General features: G+C 41.4%; 3 protein-coding genes across 5 annotated transcripts in view; 1 reads left to right on the top strand and 2 right to left on the bottom strand.

The window, feature by feature from the left end:
- The window catches only part of LOC134667199 (GSK3-beta interaction protein-like), a 170,003-nt gene that overhangs the window by 78,168 nt on the left and 64,521 nt on the right, over nt 1-27,314 (bottom strand). The gene's annotated exons all lie outside the window — the stretch shown is intronic.
- LOC134667206 (dynein axonemal heavy chain 3) overlaps nt 1-27,314 on the top strand; it is a 156,757-nt gene that overhangs the window by 68,267 nt on the left and 61,176 nt on the right. The window contains exons 24-34 of the mRNA XM_063524532.1: nt 9,440-9,608; nt 10,311-10,504; nt 19,831-19,959; nt 20,451-20,652; nt 21,175-21,327; nt 21,813-22,036; nt 22,932-23,100; nt 23,963-24,068; nt 24,990-25,159; nt 25,803-25,917; nt 26,416-26,630. Of these exons, the coding sequence (XP_063380602.1) occupies nt 9,440-9,608; nt 10,311-10,504; nt 19,831-19,959; nt 20,451-20,652; nt 21,175-21,327; nt 21,813-22,036; nt 22,932-23,100; nt 23,963-24,068; nt 24,990-25,159; nt 25,803-25,917; nt 26,416-26,630 (1,846 nt within the window). The remainder of the gene's footprint in view (nt 1-9,439; nt 9,609-10,310; nt 10,505-19,830; nt 19,960-20,450; nt 20,653-21,174; nt 21,328-21,812; nt 22,037-22,931; nt 23,101-23,962; nt 24,069-24,989; nt 25,160-25,802; nt 25,918-26,415; nt 26,631-27,314) is intronic.
- On the bottom strand, nt 11,438-13,593 carry LOC134667646 (uncharacterized). Its single transcript, XM_063525069.1, has 4 exons — nt 13,369-13,593; nt 12,848-13,038; nt 12,503-12,672; nt 11,438-11,654 (listed from the first exon to the last, which is right to left on the bottom strand). Exons 1-4 carry the CDS (start codon nt 13,523-13,525, stop codon nt 11,438-11,440), a joined length of 735 nt encoding a protein of 244 aa, XP_063381139.1. The 5' UTR covers nt 13,526-13,593.

Below are 27,314 nucleotides of genomic sequence, written 5' to 3'. Positions count from 1 at the left end.
TGTGAAATTATAATATTGAGCATAATGTTACTGAACCAATGCTTTAAAATTAAATGGTAACTGATTTTTTCCAGATTACCTTAACTACAAAGCGGTTTGCTCTAGCAGTCGGAAATTCGGAGGTTATGTGACGAATCAGGAATACTACTCCAAATGGAATGCAGCATGCCGTTCAACAACATGTCCCTACCTTTAGCGAATACAAATGGTGCATGTTTCAGCAGAACTTTAAAAAATGCTATGCTAAGATAGCTGAAATTGAGGTTGATTCTAAGACCAATTTCCTCAAATTTCAAAAAAAAAACAAAAACAAATATTATGAACATTTAAGTTCTATAAAATAGTTCTATTTAGAACTGAATAAGTCAAAAACAATAGAATTTAGAGTGTCTCGTCTGTCATGCTAAGTCTGCGGAATGAAAAGTTTGAGTTGGTTTGAGAAATAAAAATGAATAAATATTTTAATACTTTTGAAATGGGTGGGTCGGGCGGGTGGGTGTCTAACGCGGCACCCCATGGTCGCGTATTAAACAATGAGGCATTAGGCATGGGTAGGGGTGAGTAGATAAGGTATCCCCCCCCTCCTACTTCATGAAATTCCTCTCCTTCCCCGTCCGGCATGTCGGTAGAAAAAATGGTTTGCTTGTGTCAGGGTATGTAAAAAAGTATAATAAATTGGTAACACTTCACTTTATACTGGAAGTGTTAAAATAAATTACCTACCTCTCAAATGGAGCATGGTGAAAAAAATAATATGTGGCTGAGCGCTATGCTAATTAGTCATAGTGTAGCCTAATAATATTTGTAATAATTGATGAATTTGCTACCCTGTCACAAGTAAACTTACAAATTAATTAATTTTATATTTTGAATACAAATAATTTCACTAAATTTTTTAAAAATAAAGTTTTTTAAATGACAAAAATTTTATAAATTGATGTTATCGCTTCCCAAGCTCACAATAACCAGGCTATATATTTAATTTAAACTTTCTTCGGGCGCCATTGTCGTGAATAAAAAAATAATAAGATTTTTAGTAGCGTGACATTGTAGTGTATAAAAAATAATAAGGTTTTTAAATGTTTAAATAATTAATGGGAAAAATGCCTCGGATAAGATCCGCAGTAAAACATTGGACTATTGGAGTGCAAGGGTCCTCTTGTTACTCTAACCTGGTTAATGGGAACTTGGTAGGATATTGAAAAGATAAAACCAAATATATGACATGCAATTTAATACACTTCGCTAACTACTCACAATGCACTCCGCTTTAGGGCGGGCGCTGCTCAAAATACAATCGGTTTCTCTAAACTGTCGGCGGTTATGGGGTGACACTATGGCAATTCTTAACCTACGATCGCGAGACGGGCGAAACGTGGAGTTTTGGCCAAAACCTAAAACGAAAGTCTAGTGCACTCACGGATACCGGATGTAGCTTTCATCCTGGAACTTAGCGTAGCAGACAGATCGACGTAGATCAGCGGCGGGCGTTCATCGAGCCCCAGCTGTGACAAGCTAAGGCGAGAACAAGCCGCGGCGCTTGGAGTTTCACGGGAAGGACCCGCGTGAAGACACCTTGGAGTCGTCGGACGGCAGCATAGCCATCCGACACACGGCCTGCAGGTCGAGGCCGCGCCCTATGGCGTAGAAGCAGCGTCAGCATGACGCTCAGCAAAATCGGGGACGCGCAACAGCGCGCCTGGGAACACGATCACCAACCGTGCTCATGTCCATCGGCGACACGGGACGCACTAAGTAAATCACGCGCACAATTCACGCACAGCGATATACGCACTTTACAAATCGGTCTCCCACCAGCCGGACCAGGCGGCGGAAAGAGACGAGGCAATTCCTCTTAATCTTTAATTAGAAACCATCTACATCCTAGCGTATTCCCATTCCAAGTCCAAGTGAAGTGACAGTGACAGTTCGAAATCTTCCCCTACCGGACACGTTGCGTTTCGATTCACATCAACACATTAAACGTCAAACCAACTTAAATCTTTTTTAAATCGAATGATTCTCGAAAAAATACCAATGCTCATTAATACTTGTGATATTTTAAGTGGTTAATAATAATTTCTAATAATTACATTTATATCGTACGTTTCTACTTTGTTTCCTTTGGAATATATCCTTGCTTATGCCTGAACAAAACGCCTATATTCTTAGCTGTCACCGGGCTGTCAAACTTACGACTACCCAACGAAAGTCTTTTTTATGTTTTTATATAATTTCATAAATGATTCTAAAATACAAATTAAATTAGGATGTGACCTACTTGAGCAGTTAAAACGGATCACGAGGATAATTTTGATATACGTGAAGCCAGGTTTGGTTCAACAATCTCTGCACAATCTGGGTGACAAGTTCCGTTCGAGTGGCATGCTCTTTGGACTTGTTTCTTCGAAACCAGTTAGCCAGGAGGCAGTATATGCTAATCAACCTACAGCTGAGAAGGTGCATTACAGTTTTACATAAGTGTCATACTCTGGTGTATGTTATTTTGTTGGAAATGCGACAGTCATGTTGTACAGGTTATCCTGTATGGAAAAGTATGTATCTATCATAGGCAAGTATGTAGCATCGCTACAGTATAGAATTTTTTGTATTTTCATCATAAAATCAAGCATTTACATTAAAAACTGTCGCATTTGATGAAGTGGAACTGCTGATGATGATCAGAACAGAACTCTTCAACGACGCATAGTACATGTTTGGTGATTTCGAATTTCGATTTTGACTTGGACTGGGACCCGGACTCATACCCGGATCCGGTTCGGACCCGGACTCGGACTCGGACCCGGACTCGGACCCGGACTCGGACCCGGACTCGGACTCGGACTCGGACCCGGACCCGGACTCGGACTCGGACTCGGACCCGGACTTGGACCGGGACTCGGACCCGGACTCTGACTCAGAGATCCGGACCTTGACCCGGAAAACCATGATACCTAAACTAAATAAACCACTATGATTACCTACCATAAAATGTGGGTATGATGATGCCAAACCCCTCCCGCTCAAACTCCCGTACACCGCACCGCATGCGCCGTTAAGTGGGTTAGGTTAGATTTGAACTGCGATCCTCACAGAACCGAACAAAAGTGGGTTAGGTTTGGTTAGAACTGCGAGTCTTACAGAAACGAAATGCTACTAGAAAAGTGGGTTTGATTACGTTCGAACTGCGATCCTCACAGAACCGAACTGCTATCAGAGAAGTGGGTTAGGTTAGGCTAGAACTACGACCCTTACGGAAACGAAATGCTGCTAGAAAGTACTGGTTTTACCTCCTTTTCTACATAGTGCACCATCTACCATAATCTTTCACCGGGCCCCATAGAAGTCGGTTTTTTTTTCTTAAAAATTATTAATAAAAAAAATCTCGTATTGAAAGTAATCACGCCACCAACCACGCATATAACTGTAAGCGAGTAGGTATATAATAAAAACTGTTACTCTTTAGCACACCCCAGAACAATATTGCTTTGTAATGACGCAAAATAATAACCTGCTAGCCAATTAGTGCTAACCCGTTGTGTACTTATAGTTTTTTTTTTATTAAATCAAATTTCTTATCCTCCCACCGCGATGCGTGTGTGCGTGCGTGAAAAATACGCGAGATGCGTATTTTTTACCTGCAATTAATATTCTCACTAGATGCGTGCGTAAAAAATACGCAAGTAAGTGTAAGTGTAGTTAATAAGTGTTCACAATACTTATTAACTAGCACGTTATTATTTTAAGGCAAAACAAAGCAATAATGTTGTGTCAAACATCAATATGAATCTCCGATATAAGCTCGTATGCAAAATTATTAAAAAACGCTAATTATAAACAATGGAAATATTATTAACAATATTTTTTGCACTTAGACGGTTATCAACTTATCACAATAATGCGGATAGAAATGCCGCTCTGATGTACGAGCGAGATAGCACTATGCATGTTTTTACCGGAGCATGGTGCGTACTCGCATGCATCGCAATGTGAAGAACACTTCAAGATTTGTGCAAGCTTGTGGAGCGGGCTTAGACTGGCCAGCAAATACCCGGCAGTAAAATTATGTGACAGCTTAAAACTGACACCTTTACCTACTCGTATTTAATAGAGAAAATTGACAAATATGTATGGATACTGTATAGTATCCATACATATTTGTCAATTTTCTCAATGGATTATTTGATTTTAAGTTTTTCTTATAATACTATAATCACGCCACCAACCACGCATATAACTGTAAGCGAGTAGGTATATAATAAAAACTGTTACTCTTTAGCACACCCCAGAACAATATTGCTTTGTAATGACGCAAAATAATAACCTGCTAGCCAATTAGTGCTAACCCGTTGTGTACTTATAGTTTTTTTTTTATTAAATCAAATTTCTTATCCTCCCACCGCGATGCGTGTGTGCGTGCGTGAAAAATACGCGAGATGCGTATTTTTTACCTGCAATTAATATTCTCACTAGATGCGTGCGTAAAAAATACGCAAGTAAGTGTAAGTGTAGTTAATAAGTGTTCACAATACTTATTAACTAGCACGTTATTATTTTAAGGCAAAACAAAGCAATAATGTTGTGTCAAACATCAATATGAATCTCCAATATAAGCTCGTATGCAAAATTATTAAAAAACGCTAATTATAAACAATGGAAATATTATTAACGATATTTTTTGCACTTAGACGGTTATCAACTTATCACAATAATGCGGATAGAAATGCCGCTCTGATGTACGAGCGAGATAGCACTATGCACGTTTTTACCGGAGCATGGTGCGTACTCGCATGCATCGCAATGTGAAGAACACTTCAAGATTTGTGCAAGCTTGTGGAGCGGGCTTAGACTGGCCAGCAAATACCCGGCAGTAAAATTATGTGACAGCTTAAAACTGACACCTTTACCTACTCGTATTTAATAGAGAAAATTGACAAATATGTATGGATACTGTATAGTATCCATACATATTTGTCAATTTTCTCAATGGATTATTTGATTTTAAGTTTTTCTTATAGTATTATAAGAAATTTTAAGTTTTTCTTATAGTATTATAAGAAACTATCTCGCTCGTACATCAGAGCGGCATTTCTATCCGCATTATTGTGATAAGTTGATAACCGTCTAAGTGCAAAAAATATCGTTAATAATATTTCCATTGTTTATAATTAGCGTTTTTTAATAATTTTGCATACGAGCTTATATTGGAGATTCATATTGATGTTTGACACAACATTATTGCTTTGTTTTGCCTTAAAATAATAACGTGCTAGTTAATAAGTATTGTGAACACTTATTAACTACACTTACACTTACTTGCGTATTTTTTACGCACGCATCTAGTGAGAATATTAATTGCAGGTAAAAAATACGCATCTCGCGTATTTTTCACGCACGCACACACGCATCGCGGTGGGAGGATAAGAAATTTGATTTAATAAAAAAAAAACTATAAGTACACAACGGGTTAGCACTAATTGGCTAGCAGGTTATTATTTTGCGTCATTACAAAGCAATATTGTTCTGGGGTGTGCTAAAGAGTAACAGTTTTTATTATATACCTACTCGCTTACAGTTATATGCGTGGTTGGTGGCGTGATTATAGTATTATAAGAAAAACTTAAAATCAAATAATCCATTGAGAAAATTGACAAATATGTATGGATACTATACAGTATCCATACATATTTGTCAATTTTCTCTATTAAATACGAGTAGGTAAAGGTGTCAGTTTTAAGCTGTCACATAATTTTACTGCCGGGTATTTGCTGGCCAGTCTAAGCCCGCTCCACAAGCTTGCACAAATCTTGAAGTGTTCTTCACATTGCGATGCATGCGAGTACGCACCATGCTCCGGTAAAAACGTGCATAGTGCTATCTCGCTCGTACATCAGAGCGGCATTTCTATCCGCATTATTGTGATAAGTTGATAACCGTCTAAGTGCAAAAAATATTGTTAATAATATTTCCATTGTTTATAATTAGCGTTTTTTAATAATTTTGCATACGAGCTTATATCGGAGATTCATATTGATGTTTGACACAACATTATTGCTTTGTTTTGCCTTAAAATAATAACGTGCTAGTTAATAAGTATTGTGAACACTTATTAACTACACTTACACTTACTTGCGTATTTTTTACGCACGCATCTAGTGAGAATATTAATTGCAGGTAAAAAATACGCATCTCGCGTATTTTTCACGCACGCACACACGCATCGCGGTGGGAGGATAAGAAATTTGATTTAATAAAAAAAAAACTATAAGTACACAACGGGTTAGCACTAATTGGCTAGCAGGTTATTATTTTGCGTCATTACAAAGCAATATTGTTCTGGGGTGTGCTAAAGAGTAACAGTTTTTATTATATACCTACTCGCTTACAGTTATATGCGTGGTTGGTGGCGTGATTACTTTCAATACGAGATTTTTTTTATTAATAATTTTTAAGAAAAAAAAACCGACTTCTATGGGGCCCGGTGAAAGATTATGGTAGATGGTGCACTATGTAGAAAAGGAGGTAAAACCAGTACTTTCTAGCAGCATTTCGTTTCCGTAAGGGTCGTAGTTCTAGCCTAACCTAACCCACTTCTCTGATAGCAGTTCGGTTCTGTGAGGATCGCAGTTCGAACGTAATCAAACCCACTTTTCTAGTAGCATTTCGTTTCTGTAAGACTCGCAGTTCTAACCAAACCTAACCCACTTTTGTTCGGTTCTGTGAGGATCGCAGTTCAAATCTAACCTAACCCACTTAACGGCGCATGCGGTGCGGTGTACGGGAGTTTGAGCGGGAGGGGTTTGGCATCATCATACCCACATTTTATGGTAGGTAATCATAGTGGTTTATTTAGTTTAGGTATCATGGTTTTCCGGGTCAAGGTCCGGATCTCTGAGTCAGAGTCCGGGTCCGAGTCCCGGTCCAAGTCCGGGTCCGGGTCCGGGTCCGAGTCCGAGTCCGAGTCCGGGTCCGGGTCCGAGTCCGAGTCCGAGTCCGGGTCCGAGTCCGGGTCCGAGTCCGGGTCCGAGTCCGAGTCCGGGTCCGAACCGGATCCGGGTATGAGTCCGGGTCCCAGTCCAAGTCAAAATCGAAATTCGAAATCACCAAACATGTACTATGCGTCGTTGAAGAGTTCTGTTCTGATCATCATCAGCAGTTCCACTTCATCAAATGCGACAGTTTTTAATGTAAATGCTTGATTTTATGATGAAAATACAAAAAATTCTATACGTATGCCTTTTTGAGGAGTTCCCTCGATTCCTTATGGATCCCATCATCAGAACTCGAGCTTGACAGAAATGTGGCTTAAAAACTAAACTTGCTTAACAAACATAACGAAGAGGACAAATCGCCAAACGTGAACTATGCGTCGTTGAAGAGTTCCGTTCTGATCATCATCAGCAGTTCCACTTCATCAAATGCGACAATTTTTAATGAAAATGCTTGATTTTCTGATGAAAATACAAAAATCTCTATACGCATGCCTTTAAAATTTGAGGAGTTCCTTCGATTTCTCATAGATCCCATCATCAGAACTCAAGCTTGACAAAAATGTGGCTTAAAAACTTAACTTGCTTAACGAACATAACGAAAAGGAAAAATCCCCAAACGTGAACTATGCGTCGTTTAAGAGTTCTGTTCTGATCATCATCAGCAGTTCCACTTCATCAAATGCAACAGTTTTTAATGAAAATGCTTGATTTTCTGATGTAAATACAAAAATCTCTATACGCATGCCTTTAAGATTTGAGGAGTTCCCTTGATTCCTCATGGATCCCATCATCAGAACTCGAGCTTGACAAAAATGTGGCTTAAAAACTTAACTTGCTTAACAAACATAACGACGAGGACAAATCGCCAACCGTGAACTATGCGTCGTTGAAGAGTTCCGTTCTGATCATCATCAGCAGTTCCACTTCATCAAATGTCACGTTTTTGAATGTATATGCTTGATTTGTTGATAAAAACACAAAAATCACCATGTGTATGCCTTTAAGATTTGAGGAGTTCCGTCGATTCCTCATGGATCCCATCATCAGAACTGGATTTTGACAAAAACGGGACCAATCTGTATGCATATACATACAATCAAAAAAATAATTTTCAAAATCGGTCCAGTAATGACGGAGATATGGAGTAACAAACATAAAAAATAAAAAAAATAAAAATAAAAAAAAACATACAACCGAATTGATAACCTCCTCCTTTGGGATTTGGAAGTCGGTTAAAAAGTAAGTAGGTAAGTACCTAATCGTCGAAAATAAAGTAATACATATGCATAGACGGTTATCAACTTATCACAATAATGCGGATAGAAATGCCGCTCTGATGTACGAGCGAGATAGCACTATGCACGTTTTTACCGGAGCATGGTGCGTACTCGCATGCATCGCAATGTGAAGAACACTTCAAGATTTGTGCAAGCTTGTGGAGCGGGCTTAGACTGGCCAGCAAATACCCGGCAGTAAAATTATGTGACAGCTTAAAACTGACACCTTTACCTACTCGTATTTAATAGAGAAAATTGACAAATATGTATGGATACTGTATAGTATCCATACATATTTGTCAATTTTCTCAATGGATTATTTGATTTTAAGTTTTTCTTATAGTATTATAAGAAAAACTTAAAATCAAATAATCCATTGAATAGGAATAAATAAGTAAGAACATTTTTTGTACATAATATAAAATGTGCATAAGCGACGATTTTTTCGATATGATCATCCAGAGGTAAAACAAAAATAAATTATTAAGAACATGTAACATGTAACATAAACAAACCGAACTGTGTATATTTATACGAACATCGACATCGATAACTTTTTTGATAGTCCTCGCACTGTAGGCGAATAGCGCACCCGTACATGACTTTTACGCTAAGTAGATATCAACCTTATCTCATCTACACAAATCTGATTTTTGTACTAAACAATCCAAAAATCCTTGCGGAAACCGAAAATGTAAAAAATATTGGAATATTACATGAAATAATACTTACCGATGATATGAAATGCCTCCATATCTAATATTTTTTGTCCGGCTAGTGTTTTTACACTCCAAAATGGAGCAGCACGGCATATTCGTAATTATTTCTAATTTTTACTGGAATCGTTTTCACATCTGACATGTCAAAAGCGCCATGCTGAACTGACAATAGTGTGTGCTGAAAGTGTATGGAGCTAACCATAATCTTGCCACACGCTATAGACATACGTTTCACTTCTATTACTTCTTTGTTTTGTGGGTAGCACGGTCGCATTATTTTTTTCGCTTGTCACCATGCCTGTCACGTGACAGGCGATAAAAATGAAACTATGTTGCGCCCAGATGACCTGTTTACAGTGGTTACCGGTGTTGACGATGCGTAACAGCATTCCCACATCGACAAAAAAAGGCAAATAATATGTTAAGTCAGAATCATCTCTTTTTTTCCTAGGACCCTAATGAGCGCGTTAAAGCTGAACCTTGGCGGAGCGCCCGAAGGCCCCGCTGGCACCGGCAAGACGGAGACCACCAAGGACTTGGCGAAGGCCGTCGCCAAGAAGTGCGTCGTCTTCAACTGCTCCGACGGGCTGGACTACAAGGCGCTTGGGAAATTCTTTAAGGTACAATCTCTTCTTCTTTTTCCAGCCCATTTCCCAGTTCAGCTGGCGTCGGGCTTCCTCGTACGTCGTCGCCAGGACTATCTATCCTGGTTTGTCTGTGTGGTCAGGTTTTGTGTCCTCATCTCTTTTTAGACATAGGACCACCAGGTTGATGGTCTTCTGCCTCTTCCTCAAGGTATAATATACTTTCAATAGTATCATGACAAAATAAAACTTATGTTACGGGGTGTGTTCCCATCTGTCCCCGCCGGGCACAAATGGGAAGAATCACAAAATTTCCTAGCTACCTTATGAATTAATTATTTCATAATGTCTCCATGCAATTTTGCAGCTAGCTGTACCTAAATGCTTCCGTAGAGATTGCGCTATTATTCACTACAGAATAGATGCAGTCCATAATTGCTTTTCATCGTATTTTCTCGGAAACGTTCCTATTTTTCATGCTACTTCAGTCAACTTCAGTACTTTTTGTACCGAGACTGACTGAAATAGCAAGACACGTTCGTACGTTTCCGTGAAAATACGATGGAAAATCATTATGCACTACAGGGGCCCATTTCTCGAACGGTTATTAGACTAATATTATTAGTCCGCGAACTGTCAAATCGTATGGGTTACCATGGCAACACACTAATATTATTAGTCTAATATCGTTCGAGAAATAGGCCCCTGCTGTACTAATTAACTTGTTTCTTTATTTAGGGTCTAGCACAGTCCGGCGCATGGGCTTGCTTCGACGAGTTCAACCGTATAGAGCTGGAAGTGCTGTCCGTTGTGGCGCAGCAGATCCTCTCCATCCAATTGGCGATCCTGCGGAAAGAGAAGCGGTTCATCTTTGAGGGCACGGAGATCAGCCTCAACCCCACCTGCTCCGTGTTTATCACCATGAACCCTGGGTGAGTGACTTTTAATCTGGAGGTTGCGGGTTCAAACCCCGGCTCGTACCAATGAGTTTTTCGGAACTTATGTACGAAATATCAGTTGATATTTACCAGTCGCTTTTCGGTGAAGGAAAACATCGTGAGGAAACTGGGCTAATCCCAATAAGGCCTAGTTTCCCCTCTGGGTTGGAAGGTCAGAAGGCAGTAGCTTCCGTAAAAACTTTGCCTACGACAATTTTTAGGAGTATAGGTAGTTGTCAAGGGACCCCGGGCTCCCATGAGCCGTGGCAAAATGCCGGGATAACGCGAGGAAGAAGAACCCCGGGTAAGTCAACATAAGTTTTTGTCCAATATATTATTTCTTGCTGCTGTTTACCTGTACAAGAAGAGTCTTCGGGAATACGGAGATCTGATTCAAGTGAGTATCTATAGTGCAACAGATTTACTCCCTCCAGGTGGGCGTCTTATACGTGAACTCCTTACTTAACCTTTGGAGCAAAACTCGATTATATTGTGGTATTTCTACCATCTAAAAACGTTAATTCAAATACCTTGTTGATGTTCCTACCTTTCCTCCTCCTACTTGCTTCCTCCTTCATTCCTTACCTTCCTTCCTTTCTCCTTCCTCTTGCGCTTCCTCCCCTTTCCTTCCTTGCTCCAAAAAAGGGTTCCTCTTGCTCTTTTTTTTCATCACTCGAAACCGCTATCGCTAGTATAGTAACTAAATTGAAAGACGACTTTAGCATTTTTTGAACTATTTATATTGTAACCCTTGGACTTAAAGTTGTATGTACGTTATCTCAACTCAAATTACAAAAATAAATCTGTGATTTTGGCACTCTTTTGTCGCCGTTGTATCGCTTACATACAGGTAATAACAATAACCTGAGGACTAAAATCAGAATATGATAACATAGATAAATTCTAAGATAAGTAAATATTCAAAAACTAGTCCCCATTATTATAGGTAGTCAAGGGTCCAGCTATCATGTACTTCATGGTGGGCGGCGCGTCCTCGAAGACCAGGTCATGTTCGCGCGACAAGTCATCGTACTTGACTTCAAAGACCGTCTCCCACCCGTCCCTGTCGGCCGCTATTTGGGTCCCGTACCCTGTCATCCACCCTCCTGTTTTGAGGGCCCCTAGTTCAGCACACTGTAGGCGTCTGTAAAAAAAATGGAAGGCAAAATTTAGTGATCATAATTTCGTATAACGTCATTACGGATATGTGGGGCATACGGGTAAGTGTGGCTGGCCTCGCCTCGCAATAAATAAACTTAAACACTAATTAATGTGTAAACAGGCCCCAATGTTAAGGCCAGCCACACTTGTCCCTATGCCACACTTACCCGTACTGACCTTAAGCCCCCTCCAGACTATGTGCGTGAATCGCGGCGCGACGTCGCGGAGCGAACATATCGCGAAGTTGACGTAAGACTCCACACTCGCACACTTCACGGCGATTTCGCAGTTTGGTTTGCGGCAATATGGCGGAAAAGCATCAGCTGATCGAGTTTAACTGTTAGTTATCTATGGCATCATACGTGATTTAGCTGTTTTTCCATTTTGTTTTATTGTAAAACCGTAAAATATAGCTGCTTAATATAATATAATTCATATTTATTTTGCCACAGAGGAGCCAAAATATTGTGTAATGTGGAGTCTTGCAAGTTCGCGCTTCGCGTCTCCTTTGACGCGGGCCGAAATACCGACAAAAAACGGTGAACAAGGCGTGAAGGCGTGAACAATCTGCGAAATCGACGCCACACTTGCGTTCGCGGCTTCGCCCGCGATTCACGCGCATAGTCTGGAGGGGGCTTTACCTAAAACACCTGACAAAATACAAATACATAGTAGTATTTAAAAAACAGTGGAGCATGCGCTGACTTTACGTCAGTACCGTCACTAGTGTCAGTAAATACTTACCTAGAGATGTTGGACCAATATAGAGTCTGTGCGGAAAGAAAAGAGTCGTGGAATGTATGGGGCACAGATGCTACCTGTAATACATACCTTGTTTTTAAAAACTGTTGCGCTATTCCACACCTCCTGTAGCCCGGCATCACCAGTACGCTGTCGTCATCCAGGTACTCTTTCAGATTCAATTCTTTCACGGGTTTGTACATGTCCGAAGTTGCTTTGAAGACTGCTGTTAACTTTCTGATTTCCTCGGGACTGTTTTTCTGGAAGAAATATGTATAGGTGTTGTCAACCAATTATGATATGTGTCTAGAATTCTAGATTTCAAATATTTCTCAGCATAGCGCAAGCATACATGAACATAGGAACTTTATCCTTTGCTCAAATATAGTATAGGATCTATGCACCTTCTCTTTTCGATAAGCCAGCCAGACAAACCTTAATCATTTCCAAGATCTGATCCCAGTTGAAATCTTCCGTCACGAGTGATACACTCGACACTCCCAATATAGCCCCGGCATAATCCCCTTGGTCTTCGCAGCAGATGACAGTTCTGCGCCTTGGGTCTTGCTTGAACATATTCAAATATTCTCTATACGACTCCACTGCCTCTGGATTCTTCGTGATACCTTGGATGAAGAAACTGTATTGGTTGCGCAAAAATGTTGGTAAATGCTGCCTTCCAAAATCCTTAACGGAAACGTACGAACGTGTTTTGCTATTTCAGTCAGTCTCGGTACAAAAAGTAGGTACTCAGATTGACTGAAGTACCTATGACAAATACAGGAATGTTTCCGAGAGAATATGATGGAAAACAATTTTGCACTACGAATATATCTGTAGAGAGTAGGCAGTTTTAAAGATAAGTTTCTGCTTCATTGTAAAACAATGTTTTTCGTTTACCTATAAGCATGAATAAGTAGTTTAAATATGATTATAATTTTGTCATGTCATCATACCTGCTGCTTTGTGTACGACTTCGTCCGCCGCAAAGTGTTTCAACCTCAGCTCCACGGCCTCGTCAACCCTCTCAGGAGGCAAGTCTTGTATCCTCAGCTTCAGTGTAGCGCCATCTTTTGATTTCGTCTCGAATCTTAGCCACACTTTTTCGGTCATATTAGAACAGTTTCAAAGTTCAGCCGCGCGTGTTTCTGCGATAACGGTCTGAATGAAACTGAATGCATAATCTTATTACTTATCGCGAATTGTGTCATCACAATACACTAGTGTTGATGTTGACCGAACGTGTTATTAATTACGAGTTATTACCTACATATAAAACCAATAATTAAGAATTAATGGCTTCAGGTAATTGAACTCAAAAGTAATTTTTAATTAGATTGAAATACTTACATATGACTTATAGTATTAATTGATGTTTTCCTTCACAGAAGAGCTCTACGGTGAAAGAAACCGCACAAACACCATTACGGTGCAGTTTCCCTTTCCCTCTAGATTGGAATGGAAGGCACGGTTGTACAGTCACCTGCAATAATATGTTACTCTACGAAGGCCGCAAAAACATCTGACACGATCTTATTTGTAGAGCCATAAGAGCGTGTCACATATTTTTGCGGCCTTCGAAGAGTAACATATTATTGCTGGTGACTGTACATAAACCGGATAGTAGACACTTTTTTTGCTTACCAAATTTTACCCTTATGACCGAGTAAGACCGTTGATCATAGGAGACTAGAGAAAGCGGTATTTTTTTTTTTTATTATTATTATGCATGGGTTTTAGACATGTGTAAGTAATGCTCGTAATATCACAAATGAGATATCTCTCGAACACGTAATATGGCATTACGTATCTCTCCGCGAAATCAACCAGTACTTCAAACATCACGCATCACGCGAGCCGCACCGAGCGCGCGAGCGCCAACGACCGGCCGAAGCGCGCGAAATGGATTCAATTCCAAATACATTGACTCGCCGATATGAACGGTCAGTTCAAGTCTACGCACGGAGCGCGTAATGTGCAATGTGACTTGTGATAGTGTCATGTTTGTTCGCCATGCCATGCCATCATTGCTTTGTTATTTCGCTCGCACTCGCACTCAGTGCTCGCTCGCTCTCGCTCTGCGATGCTTTCGGCGATCTTCGGAACCGTTCGGATAGGTCCGCTCGGCCGATCGCCGCGGTTTAAGTTGTCACTCACTAATATTTTTACGAATATGATTTTCTGCAATAGATTTAAAACTCTAATGCGTCCGCGTAGAGCTTAAAATGTTTTTCTTATAATACAAGAAAGACACGGTCAAATGGAGTAATTTATTTGCGATTTTGAATTTGACGAAAAGAAAACCGTTTATTATTATTGTTGTGAAATGTTTGATAGTTTGCTTGACTTTCGCGGTTCGCGGCAAACTAAGTACGAGTTAATACTTGTTTATCCTTTGATTTAATTGTGAATTAGTGCATATCGAGACTGACTGTAGAAATTAGAGTTGTTTATAAAGGCTGAGTGAACTAAATTGCAAATCTATTTAAAATAAAGTGTGAAAGGTGTAAATAATAGTTTCGTTATGGCAATATTCTGATAATGTATTAGTGCTGATGAGTAATCGCTTTTTTACGGACTATTGGTGACTTTAACTTGATTGACCTATTAAAAAAAATGGCTATAAATGAACCACTTTACGGAGACAGAACCAAAGCGAGCAAAATGTACGCATTGTTATAGAATACTCGCCATATCGGGAAGCTCCATAGGCAATTATCTACCTCCGAAACTTACATACATATTACATATAGTAACAGCACCAGTCATGGGACATTTAAGAGGAAATTTGGAGTATTTATGATATTTCCCTTATAAATGTAAATGGTCTACCGCTTAGCGTGTTAAAAGATGAAAGTCCTATCCGTCTTTCATGTTTTTGGCATGTTGTATCAAAGATACTGCAAGGAGTTTCCACATACTTAACAAATTAAAACTATGTTTTTTTTCTCCAGTCATGGACACCAAAGTTCCAGTAATGGGCCCCCGGTAATGGACATGGATCCAGTAATGGGCCCCCTATAATGGACATTGCTCTATTAGTATAAAATATTGAAATGGTGAATAAGTTATGGCAAAAAAATCATTTTTTGGTATAAGCTTTTATTGCTGAATGTATTTTTCTTTCCACAGCCAATTATTATTGTATTAGATCCATCGAGACAATTCTAATAGACCCAAACAAAATTAGTTAGGGTTTATTGCGATAAAGTTCCCATGGCCACCTCCTGTCTCCATCATCAGATCAGGTCCATGTTATCATAATATTGCATTATCATCCGGATTTGCATACTTAATTACATACTTACACAAAATTTCAACTGAATCGGAAATCGAAAAGTGGATCAAATTCAGCTACCAAGATTTGACCTACACTAACTAACAGGGCAATTTAAATAAAAGTTTGGAAAAACGATATTAATTTATCCGAAGTCCGAGAATACCTACTGGTCGACATATTTCGTAACTACATTTTACTTCTGTATTGTTTAAAAACATGATATTATGGCATGACAAGCATCATTATGTCAATTGTCCCATCATAGGAGGTATGCAGTTTTACAGCTCCTATAATGGGATTGGGCTAAATACCACTATTTTTTTACATCTGTGGAGTCACAACATTAGTGTGTTGTATACCTTATCTCATGATAAATGCAATTAACAAAACACATTCTAGTTTTCATCAAGTATTAATTAATTAAAATTTAATAAATTAACTCACCTCTCTTAGCGAAGTTGTTAAGAATTCGTAGTGGTATTTTTTTTCAGTGACATGACAACTTTTGGGTTGACGCCAATTTCTTAAAAGATAACCGAATTTAATAAAAATTGAAACATAAACAGCTCTAGGACTCTTATTTATGATAAAAATATATCCAGTGTTTATAAACTACTTTTAGATACTTATTTCAGAGGAATTGTGGTTTTTTGTCCCATTACTGGTTCCACGCCCATTATAGGGGATACTACTATAATTACATTATATTATAATTCATAAGAACTAACAAAAAATCTTTCACATAAAGGTGACAAAACGCAACGCGTAATAAATAGATCGATCGCCGATACGGATCCGAAACGCCTAGAATCACTAGAGTGCTGTAGATGCGCTGTGTAATGTAAGAGATAGCTGTAATGTGGCCATCTCGCGCGCGCCCGAGCGCTGTTTCACGGTCGGGTCATGTTTCGAGTGATGAGTGATGTGCTGATGTGATATCTCAGTGTACCATTACGTGTTCGGAAAAGTGATGTGATATAGCATCACTTTTCGAAGCACTGTTTCGCGCATGTCTAATGGGTTTACTCATGGCCACAGACTAGCCGAGGCGTAGACGTGGCCTACGATGGAGCGAGCTCGCCCAGAAGGTGCCTGTTCACTCTTGATTTGAAGGTTGCCGGGTTATAAGAGCACGGAAATATAGACGCCGGCAAGGAATTCCATTCCTTGGCAGTGCGCATAAGGAAAGTAGAAGCAAAGCGCTTAGTGCGAATTGGCGGAATATCTACCAAGTAAGGATGGAAACCGGCCGTGCGTCTAAAAGTCTGATGGTAGAATGGGGACGGTGGAATGAGCTCGTGTAGCTCTTGGGCACACTCCCCGAAGTGCAACCTGTAGAATACCGACAGGCTGGCGACTTTCCGCCGATGGGCCAAAGTCTGAAGCTTAGCCGTTAGCTTCTTGTCGCCAATCATCCTCCTGGCTCTGCGCTCCACTGAGTCCAAAGCGGCGAGTTGGTATTTAGCTGAGCCATCCCACAGGTGGCTGCAATACTCCATACACGACCGGACTTGAGCTTTATAAAGTGTTAGAAGCTGTCCAGGTGTGAAGTATCGCTTCACCTTATTTAGGACGCCCAGCTTTCTGGCCGCAGTTTGTGCTTTAGACTCAATGAAGCTGCCGAAGCCGAGGACTGAACTCAGCTCCATGCCGAGGAGTTCCAGGCTGTCGGTAATAGGTACAGATGCACCCCGGAAAGAAGGAGTCAGGTCGAATGGACTCCGTTTTGCGGAAAATAGACACGCCTGCGTTTTGGAGGCATTGAACGTGACCAGATTGTCATCACCCCACTGGGAAACGAGACTAAGGGTCAAGTTCATTCGCTCAACCATGGCCTCTCTCTGTGAACGTATATCCTCCCTGCTGTCCCTTGCACTAGCCAAATATCTCTCAACAACCGTACTGTCATCTGCATAACCTACAATGCTGGGTTGCAGCATGTCGTTAATGTGGAGCAGGAAAAGGGTTGCGGAGAGAACAGACCCCTGAGGAACACCGGCGTCAATGGCCATGAGGTCCGAAGAGCAGCCATCAATAACTACTCTGATCGACCGTTCACTCAAGAAATCAGATAGCCAGCTACAAAAATCAGCAGGGATGCCGTAAGCAGGAAGCTTGCTAAGGAGACTTGCGTGCCAAACCCTGTCAAAGGCCTTCGAGATGTCCAGTGAAACAGCAAGCGCTTCACCGTTCCTCTCGACGGCCTCGCCGCAGCAGTGCGTGACATACGCTAAAAGATCCCCAGTAGACTGACCTCGGCGAAAGCCATATTGACGGTCACTGAGCAGATCATTTGCTTCGAGGTATGCCAGCAGTTTGCCGTTAAGTACCCTTTCCATGACTTTACAGAGCATGGAGGTAATGGCGATTGGTCGGTAATTGCAGGGATCAGCACGACTACCCTTCTTGGGTACTGGCTGCACGTTTGCAAGCTTCCAGGATTTCGGCACCGTTCTTGTTTGGAGAGAGAGGCGGTACAGGCGTGTCAGTACAGGAGACAACTCAGGCGCACACTGCTTTAGTACACGTGCAGGTATACCGTCTGGTCCATTGGCCTTATTCACGTCAAGATTCAGCAGAGCTCGGCGTACCTCTTTTTGATGTATAGCAATTCTCTGCATAGAGGAACTGCAATGAGGTAGCGTAGGTGGAAGTTTTGAGCCTGCATCTAGACGTGAATTGCTCGCAAACAGAGAAGCACACAAGTTAGCTTTCTCTGTCGCGGAGTGGGCCAGTGTCCCATCAGGTTTCTGCAGAGGTGGCAATGTGGGTCGGCAGAAGTTGGATTCGACCGCTTTCGACAGGGACCAGAACCGCTTGCTACCAGGAGGGTAGGAGGCGAGTTTGGCCCCTATTCGACTGACGTGGTCGAATCGAGCCTTTCGAAGCACCCGTTTGCAGGACTTGGCAGCTGAGTTAAAGGCTTTTTTCTTCGCGCGAACCCTCTGTGCTCCAGCTTTGGTATCGCGGGCTAGTACCCAAGCCTGGTATGCAGACTGCTTACGAGCCTCGGCTCGAGCACAGTCCGAATTGTACCATGCTCGGGTCTTGTGATCGAGCGATAGGTCGGAGAACGGAATGAAATATTCCATTCCCTGCCGAATCACATCCGCAACAGCCTCAGCAGAACAGGAGGGGTCAGTCATATTGTCGCAACAGTCTTCATTACTCAGTCGCTTTAATCAAATTTATTTCTTATTTAAAAAATAAAGTAGGTAATTGATTATATCGGCCAACGCTACAGATCTTAATCACAAACAGTGAGTACATAATATAGAGTTTATTCAAAGATGATAATAAAAGATAAGGAAAATGATAATGTGTGACATTTATTGCCAAGGTTCGACATAAATTGTGATGCTATCTTGTTTTAGTGTTTCGTAGATATCTAAAAAAGAAAAATGGAAACCTTATAGGATAATTAAACGTGACTGTCTCATGTAACGTGACTATCTGCTTATCCGTATATCAAAGCTAGTTTGCTCTCAAACTGACTTACTGAACTGAAATATCTATCACATACAAAACATGTTTTATTGACTATCTTCAAAACAGTCTTTAGTTCCAAGGCTAACGCCCTGGACCTATAGGCTAATAATTTGATTTGTTCCCTAAGTAGTTTAGGATAAAAACTCGGTTATCGTATAATTCCTTTAGTTCCCATATATCTTGTGCTGTTTCCTTCACACCTAGTCCCTCACTAACCCAATCGGCCATTAGGAAGAAGCATTATCCTTCATCCTTCACAACCCAATCATCAATCAGGGAATCCTAGTTCAGTCACATGTAAACTATCACTATTATTAAGTTTTTGTTTTATTTGAATGTAACTATTAAATACCTACGTGTTTTTAAATAAATTATGTTTATGTTTACTAGGTATTTCTCTAAGGCCCACTTGCACCATCCCACTAACCCGGGGTTAAGCGGTTTAACCGTTAACCTAGTGTCAAATTATACTGGTAACCATGGCAACTACAGGTTTAACCGGTTAACCCCGGGTTAGTGGAATGGTGCAAGTGGGCCTAAGATTCCCATGTTACAGGCCGAGCCTAGTGTGGGTGTATCACTGTACTGCTTCTCTTGGAATACAAATTTCTTGAAATCATCACACAAACTTACGCAATTTGTCCCACAGTTACGCGGGCCGTACAGAGCTGCCGGATAATCTGAAGGTGCTGTTCCGGACGGTGGCCATGATGGTGCCGGATTACGCCATGATTGGCGAGATCACGCTCTACTCCAACGGCTTCGTGTGCGCGGGCCCGTGAGTTTAATGGCTTCTCTGCACGATGGGCCAACGCCGGCCACTCCAAGGGACGCAGCCATGAGATAGCAATATCACTAGCAAGCGCAGGGGAGCACCCGTTATAAATGCGTCCCTTGGAGTGGCCGGCGTTGGCCCATCGTGTAGAGGAGCCATAACACTTCGCCTTTATTCGGAAACCATCGCAACTAAGGGCGTTCTCATAGTGGCGGATTTGCCCTAAGACCCAGTAGGCCCGGGTCTAGAGCGGCAATATATTTAGGGGCGGCAAATTGTGACAAAAAATTCGCTGATGATAAGAAGTAATAACTCAAAATGTTGTCAATATGATGGGTGCTGCGAAACGGGCGGATACAGGGCCTGGGGCTTAGGGCGGCAAATCCGCCGCGTCCGATCCGTTATCGATACGACTACAAAGAAAAAATTGTAAAAGCGTGCCTTTATATATTTTGATATTTTGTGTAATAAAGATTGAATTAATTAATTAATAGATTAGCGCGCAAGATCGTGCAGGCCTACAAACTGTGCTCCGAGCAGCTGTCGTCCCAGAACCATTACGACTACGGCATGAGAGCCGTGAAATCGGTGCTGCTGGCGTCCGGGGCCCTCAAGAAGGCCTACCCTGAGAAAGACGAGGCTCAGCTGGTGCTGAGGGCCATTATAGACGTCAATATGCCCAAGTTTCTTTCACAGGTAAGGTGTTGATCTTTGACGAAATTATTAATAAGAAAACTATCAGAGTAAATGGTAAAATTCTGCACTGTTCACACAAAATAAAAATTTCTACATATCGTCTTTGTAAAATCAGGAAACAAAGTCACATAAAAAATCGAACGAATTGAGAACAGATTGAGAACCTGGCGGCCAAGGTGACGCTCGCTTGCGCTTCGGCATCGAATCGTTTTGGGTCTCTCTATCACTCTTCCATATTAGTGACAGAGGGGCTACCGCGAAAACCGAAATTCGCAAATTGCGGGGATTTTTCTCTGTCACTCTAATTACACCGTCATTGGAGTAAAAGAGAAAGATCCCCGCAATTTGCGAATTTCGATTTTCGCGGTTATAGCCCAGATGCGACAGTTGCGTTTCGTTCGCTACGGGGCGTTAGCGATTGGCACGTTGACTACGGGGCCTTTTCGAACTCCAATTCTTTAATTCGTCGAGTTTTTAAGGAGTTCGCTAAAACGCTCAGAAACACGGTTGTTGTTCTTTCAGGACGTACCGCTATTCATGGGTATCTACTCTGATCTGTTCCCTGGAGTCCAGATACCGCAGCCAGACAGAGACGAGTTGACAAAGTGCATCATTAAAGAGCTGGACAAGCGGAATCTGCAGGGCACTGAGTGGTATCTCGAGAAGATCATACAGGTAAACTCTTAAGAATGATCAATACAACCGGCTTTCTATGTATCTAAATATTAAGTCGTCTTTCGTTCCCCAAACTTTATTCCTGACATTGAAGACTATGGCTGCCTGTACTTATACTTCTCCAAGACATTGTACTTGTATAGAGTTAGACCAAGAAAAGTCTGCAACGATTTTGATAACACAAACTTCTATGATATTATGAAGTATAAATAACACTTGCACTGCGTATGCTATCAAAATCGTTGCAGCCTGATCTTGGTGTAACTCTAATAAACAGCGTCTTTCAGCGCCCAACTGTATAAAGCAATAAAGTAAGTACTGTATTATGTAGTAGTCCGAAGTAGGATCCAAATGCAAAACTTTACATGTCTGTTTACATACCTTCAAGCAAAGTTAGGGTAAATAAGCTAGATTTCTTGATACGCGGATCAAGAAGAACCCGGATGTCAAAGCGAAGCGATCACAATGTTCACTTTTCCGCACAGATTTACGAGATGATGCTAGTGCGCCACGGCTTCATGGTGGTAGGTCCACCGATGGGCGGGAAGACCCAAGCTTACCAGACCCTAGCGGACGCCCTCCGAGCCCTGCAGCTGACTAAGCCTCCGCCGCGCCACAAGGAGTTCGGCGCCATATACAGGATTATCAATCCGAAAGCGATCACTATGGGCCAGTTGTATGGATGCTTTGATCCTGCTTCGCATGAGTGGTAAGTAAAAGATCTTTCACGGTTGTTGTGGACCTTCAGAAAGGTAGATACTGTAGATAGAATAGTCTACGGAACAGAGAAAGCTGTGATGCGAGTGAATTTTTAGGAGTGTTTTCCGTTTGGTCGAAAAAAAAAAATTTTTGCTATCTTTTAATAAAGGAAGATTAGGACAGGTTAAACTTTCAAGCCTCTTCCTTTACTATATTCTCCCATTTTTAGGCTAAAGGCCTGGCCACGACGCGCGACTTGCTTCGGCTAAGTTGACAATCTTTGGTTGGAGCGAGACAGCGATCGGACCTTTCATTTCCAGTTATGGTTTTCACATTAGCCGAAGCCATGGGATTAGTTTCATTAGTCGTCAAGCGGACCCCAGGCTCGCATGAGCCGTGGCAAAATGCCGGGATAACGCGAGGAAGAACAAGAAACATTAGCCGAAGATAATCGCGCAATGTCGTGGCCAGGCCGCCAGGGAAACGGCACTTGTCATTGGACTTTATGTATCTCAATGAGGCCAATAGAACTACTGTACAGAAAGAAAACTTCCTACAAAAACGAAGTTTGACAGCGGTTCAGGGTCGAATCATGCTGTCCATTTCTAATATACGGCACTATCTCTTTCGGCGCGCATAAGTTGTTCGCAGAAATCGCGAAGCGTCTGGTTGACGTAACTGGTGACCGAAGAGCTGGCGGCTACCTCGCACAATGTATCAGCATTGCGATACAGCGGGGAAATGCCGCCAGCATCCTTGTTACAATGCCTCAGGGGCCTATTTTACATTTAAGCTAGTTATTAATTTCGTTTAGTAGTACCACTGTATATATATATATTGTATGTAAATAAATGATTTAAAAAAATATATTTAAAGGAAGTTCTCAATGATTACCTAATGTTCAGGTCAGACGGCGTCCTAGCGATAGCGTTCAGAGAGTACGCCATGTCGATAACGCGCGACCGCAAGTGGATCCTGTTCGACGGGCCGGTGGACGCCGTGTGGATCGAGAACATGAACACCGTGCTGGACGACAACAAGAAACTGTGCCTCATGAGCGGCGAGATCATTCAGGCACGTTTCTACTTAACCTGACACCCAACACTAGCATCTCGCACTATTAGTCAATTCTTTGGCTGCTGATACATACCTATATACAGTGTGTTTTCTGTAACAGGAGCAATAAATTTAACTGTAGGCTGTACTCCTCAAACTGACCAACATTTGTTCAGCAACTTTTGAAAATAACTCATGTTTTGATTTTTATTACACTTTAAAGTTTATTCTAAGACGCAATATATTGCAGATTTTGTTATGTTAATAGCGTGACAAGTAACGTCAAACACACTGATGTCAGCGTACATTGAAGGCAATATTTATTTTGTATGGAAAATAGGAAGTCTAAAGGATTCATAATTATTAAAAGTTGCTAAACAAATGTTGGTCAGTTTGAGAAGTACAGCCTTTAGTTTAATTTATTGCTCCTGTTACAGGAAGCACCCTGTATACACACACATTACACTTTCACATAGTTATACACATTATTATTCTCTAAATTTATTTTCGGTATTATTTGCATTTTCTTGTTGTTATTCTACTGTATTTGACGTTGTTATTTTTCTTGTAGGTATAGCGTTATTAACATTGCCTTCTATTCTTTCCACTCATATATTTGCAATGTATTAATTTGTTTTTATTTTTGTTATATGATGTTTATTATTTATTTATTTTAATGATCAAATATGTATTCTTGTAAATTGACTTTAACATTTTATAATGTAGGGAGGTCCCTAGGGAGTTATGGCTTTTTTTTCACAATCCATAACTCCAGCGGGAACAATATAGGCCTTTGTCATAATTGTCATTCAGTTACACCTGCATGAAATAAGATTTTTTTCGAGCAAGTGTGATGCAGATGACTTTTCTATTTTGGCAGATGACAAACAAAATGAATTTGATATTTGAGCCGGCGGACTTGGAGTTCGCCTCTCCGGCCACCGTGTCGCGATGCGGGATGATCTACATGGAGCCTGAACAGCTAGGTACAACCGGCCTACCCAAGGTTACAATCGCTATTGCTTCGACAACGGAACGCTTTGTGTCTCTCTATCACTCTACCGTATTAGTGCGACAGTGACAGTTGCGTTTCGATCGCTACGGAGCGTAAGCGATTGGCATGTTGGTTACGCGGCCTTGACACGCTCGCGGATAGAACGCCGCAAGTGATCCCATGAGGTTCTCCTGACGGCAAAGAGGGCAGGGGATGTTAGTGGGTATTCTCCTCCCCTCCCTCTGGCTAGCAGAGGATGTTACGGGAGGAGCGAGTCCCACATACCACCCCCCAATGGGCTTCCCCAGCCCGGGGGTGAGATGCGTAAATGCATCAACCCCAGTGTTAAAAAAAGGTACAGGATACGCAATTACATTTCCACGAGCGCGATAAATTAGACTCGAGAAGGCGTTACTACATCATGGCAATGTCACAGCCGAACTGTTAAATTTAGCTAAACCATATGTCCCTCTTATCTATCATCTTTCAATCCTTTACAGTTTGGCAATGTCGCCGCTTTCCTATCATTAAAGTCACTATAACGAAAATTTAAGTACTAAATTACGGAATAAATATAATCACAATAAAATGGTTTAACTGAATAAATAATTTTTTTGCCATTCGTTTATTTTTTTCACGTAAACGAGACCGAAACTATATTGCTCCCTTCAGGCCTCGCTCTTACTCGTTTCGTCCAGCCCTTTTCTGATTGAGTCAGTTTTTTGTCGAGATTCTCGGCGATCGGCTCTCGATCTCTCATCATCATATCAGCCAGAAGACGTCCACTGCTGGACATAGGCCTCCCCCAATGTGCCACAATGACCGGTCTTGCGCCACCCGCATCCAGCGGACTCCCGCGACCTTTACCAGAGAGTGTGAGAGTATGTACAGTCGGCATTATATTTGTGTCCAGGGTGGCGCGCTTTTCTAACGTCATACAACAGGTGGCTCAGCAAGAAGCTGATCCCGGAGCAGTTCGACCTGATCATGGAGCTGGTCGACTGGCTCGTGCCGGCCATCTTCGATTTCATGAGCGTTAAGTGCCACCACTTCGTCGCCGTCGGCGAGATACATCAGTTTTTTGTGAGTTCAGAAATTCTATATTTAAAAAAAATTGAATTCTAAAAGCTGCACCTGATGTTAGGCACTGGTCCCACCGCGAGCTTGTAAGCTATGAGCTATCGGCTATAAACACGAACAAAAGATAAAATAAAAATAAATGTGAATAAAAGAGTGTAAATAAAAGAGACACGGCGATATTTATAGTTACTCGCCCAGCGGTGAGCTATAAATATCGCCGTGTCTCTTTTATTTACACGGGAGTGCTTATCTTTTGTTCGTGTTTATAGCCGATAGCTCATAGCTTACTAGCTCGCGGTGGGACCAGTGCCTTACTAAGGGAAGGCTAGCTTGGGTTTCAGTGACTATAGCTCAAACCGTATAAAAAAAAAAGGAGTAGGCCTGATTAGTAGAGTAGGTATGAAATATAGTCAGCCCGCCTAGCCAAGGTTACAATCGCTATCGCTTCGACAACGAAAAGCTTTATGTCTCTCTCTATCACTCTTCCATATTAGTGCGACAGTGACAGTTGCGTTTCGATCGCTTCGGAGCGTGAGCGATTGGCATCTTGGCTACGCGGCCAGTTTTGACAAATGTTTATTTTCTGGTTTAAATATTTATATTTTTCCTGGTTTTAAGATGTTCATGGGTTGTGGTTTAATTTCAGTCGTTCACCCGCCTATTGACTTGTCTGCTCGAGAATGAGAACCAGTTCAGCACCATGTGGCTGCAGTGCACCTTCGTGTTCTCCCTGCTGTGGGGCCTGTGTCCTACCCTCACAAGTGAGCAACATTAACACCTGAAACCAATACAATGATTCCGCTCATTTTAAATACTCCCGCTGATTGCTTTATTAGGGTTCCCCTGGGTACATATGTAGACGCGGAATCGGCAGAATCTGAGAGGAAAAAGCTTTACGTCTGCGAAATAAGAGCGAAAAAGTCGTCGTTCGGCTCGGTTCGCATCGGTCGGCGCCTGCCGACAGTGCCGACGCGTCGACAGAGTCTGGGGAGACACTTACACGAATTTAGATTCCTAAAGTTCCTGATGGTCCTTTGGCCTTACGTACCTACCTACATATATTTTATTCTTTCTGGAAGTTTGCTTAAGTCGCAAATAAACGTAATCAACTAATCAATTAATCATGTTAGTTAGCCAGCTGTCACTTTCTGGTTCGCTGACATGTTTCTTTTTTGCAAATAAATGATACCATAGGTTTTTGTATTGTAGTTACTTTAATCGTAATGTCATGTCATTCACTTAATGACTATCTTTGTTAGGTGACAGCCGCAAATCCTTTGACGTTTTCTTCCGCAAACTATTGGACGGCCAAAATGCGACGTACCCCAAACCTAAATCTTTCAAGCTCACAAAGAACCAGCTTTTCGGCGACAAGGATACGGTGTATGACTATGTGTATGATAAGAGAAATAACGGGACTTGGATACCTTGGATGGAGTTAGAGAAAGAGGGACAAATTGCAGCGAATGCCAAGGTATTGTTATAATGACATTCATCTTATACAGGTTTTTGTTATGTCTGACCTGTCTATGTGTATATGTAGGTCATACTGAACAACTTTACTACAGGGCCAACCCCGAAATCTAGAAAAAAATCTACCGTCTCATACATTTGAAATAAAGAAAGAAAATATATTTATTTTAGTCAAACCAAACCAGTTAATTACATAGAAGACATATAATAGATGAGACGGACGTTAAAAAAGATACCCACAGATTTTTGACGAATCTTATCTTATGTCTATGTTTTCAATGGAACAACATTTTTTTTGCGATGTCGGGGTTGGCCGCGTAGTAAACGTTGTACTGATCAACGTTCACATATCGTTCTCGCCCTCAGAGTGATCAGACATGGCAAAAATACTCTGGAAACCCTGTTTTATTAGTTTACTAATTTTCTTGAGCAAGCTACGAAGTAGTCTATCGCATTTTTCATCTCCTTCTCAGATCATTGCCATTACATGCTCTTTGTAACTATAGAGGAGTAAACATCCGGGGGGGGGGGGGGAGGCATCCGGGCCTTAACGGGCCCCCGATCACGAGGCAGCACAGGAAACTTCAATGAGATAAGAAAAGAGGAAGATACTAATATGATGACGCTCCCAATAACCCTGCAGATTTGTTCCATGCACGGTTATTCTGGCGTCAAAAATACTTAC

Source organism: Cydia fagiglandana, chromosome 9 (assembly GCF_963556715.1).
Source record: "Cydia fagiglandana chromosome 9, ilCydFagi1.1, whole genome shotgun sequence".
Classification (NCBI taxonomy): Eukaryota; Metazoa; Arthropoda; class Insecta; order Lepidoptera; family Tortricidae; genus Cydia; species Cydia fagiglandana.
Note: the sequence above shows the minus strand (reverse complement) of the source record. Positions and strands in the feature narration are given on the sequence as shown.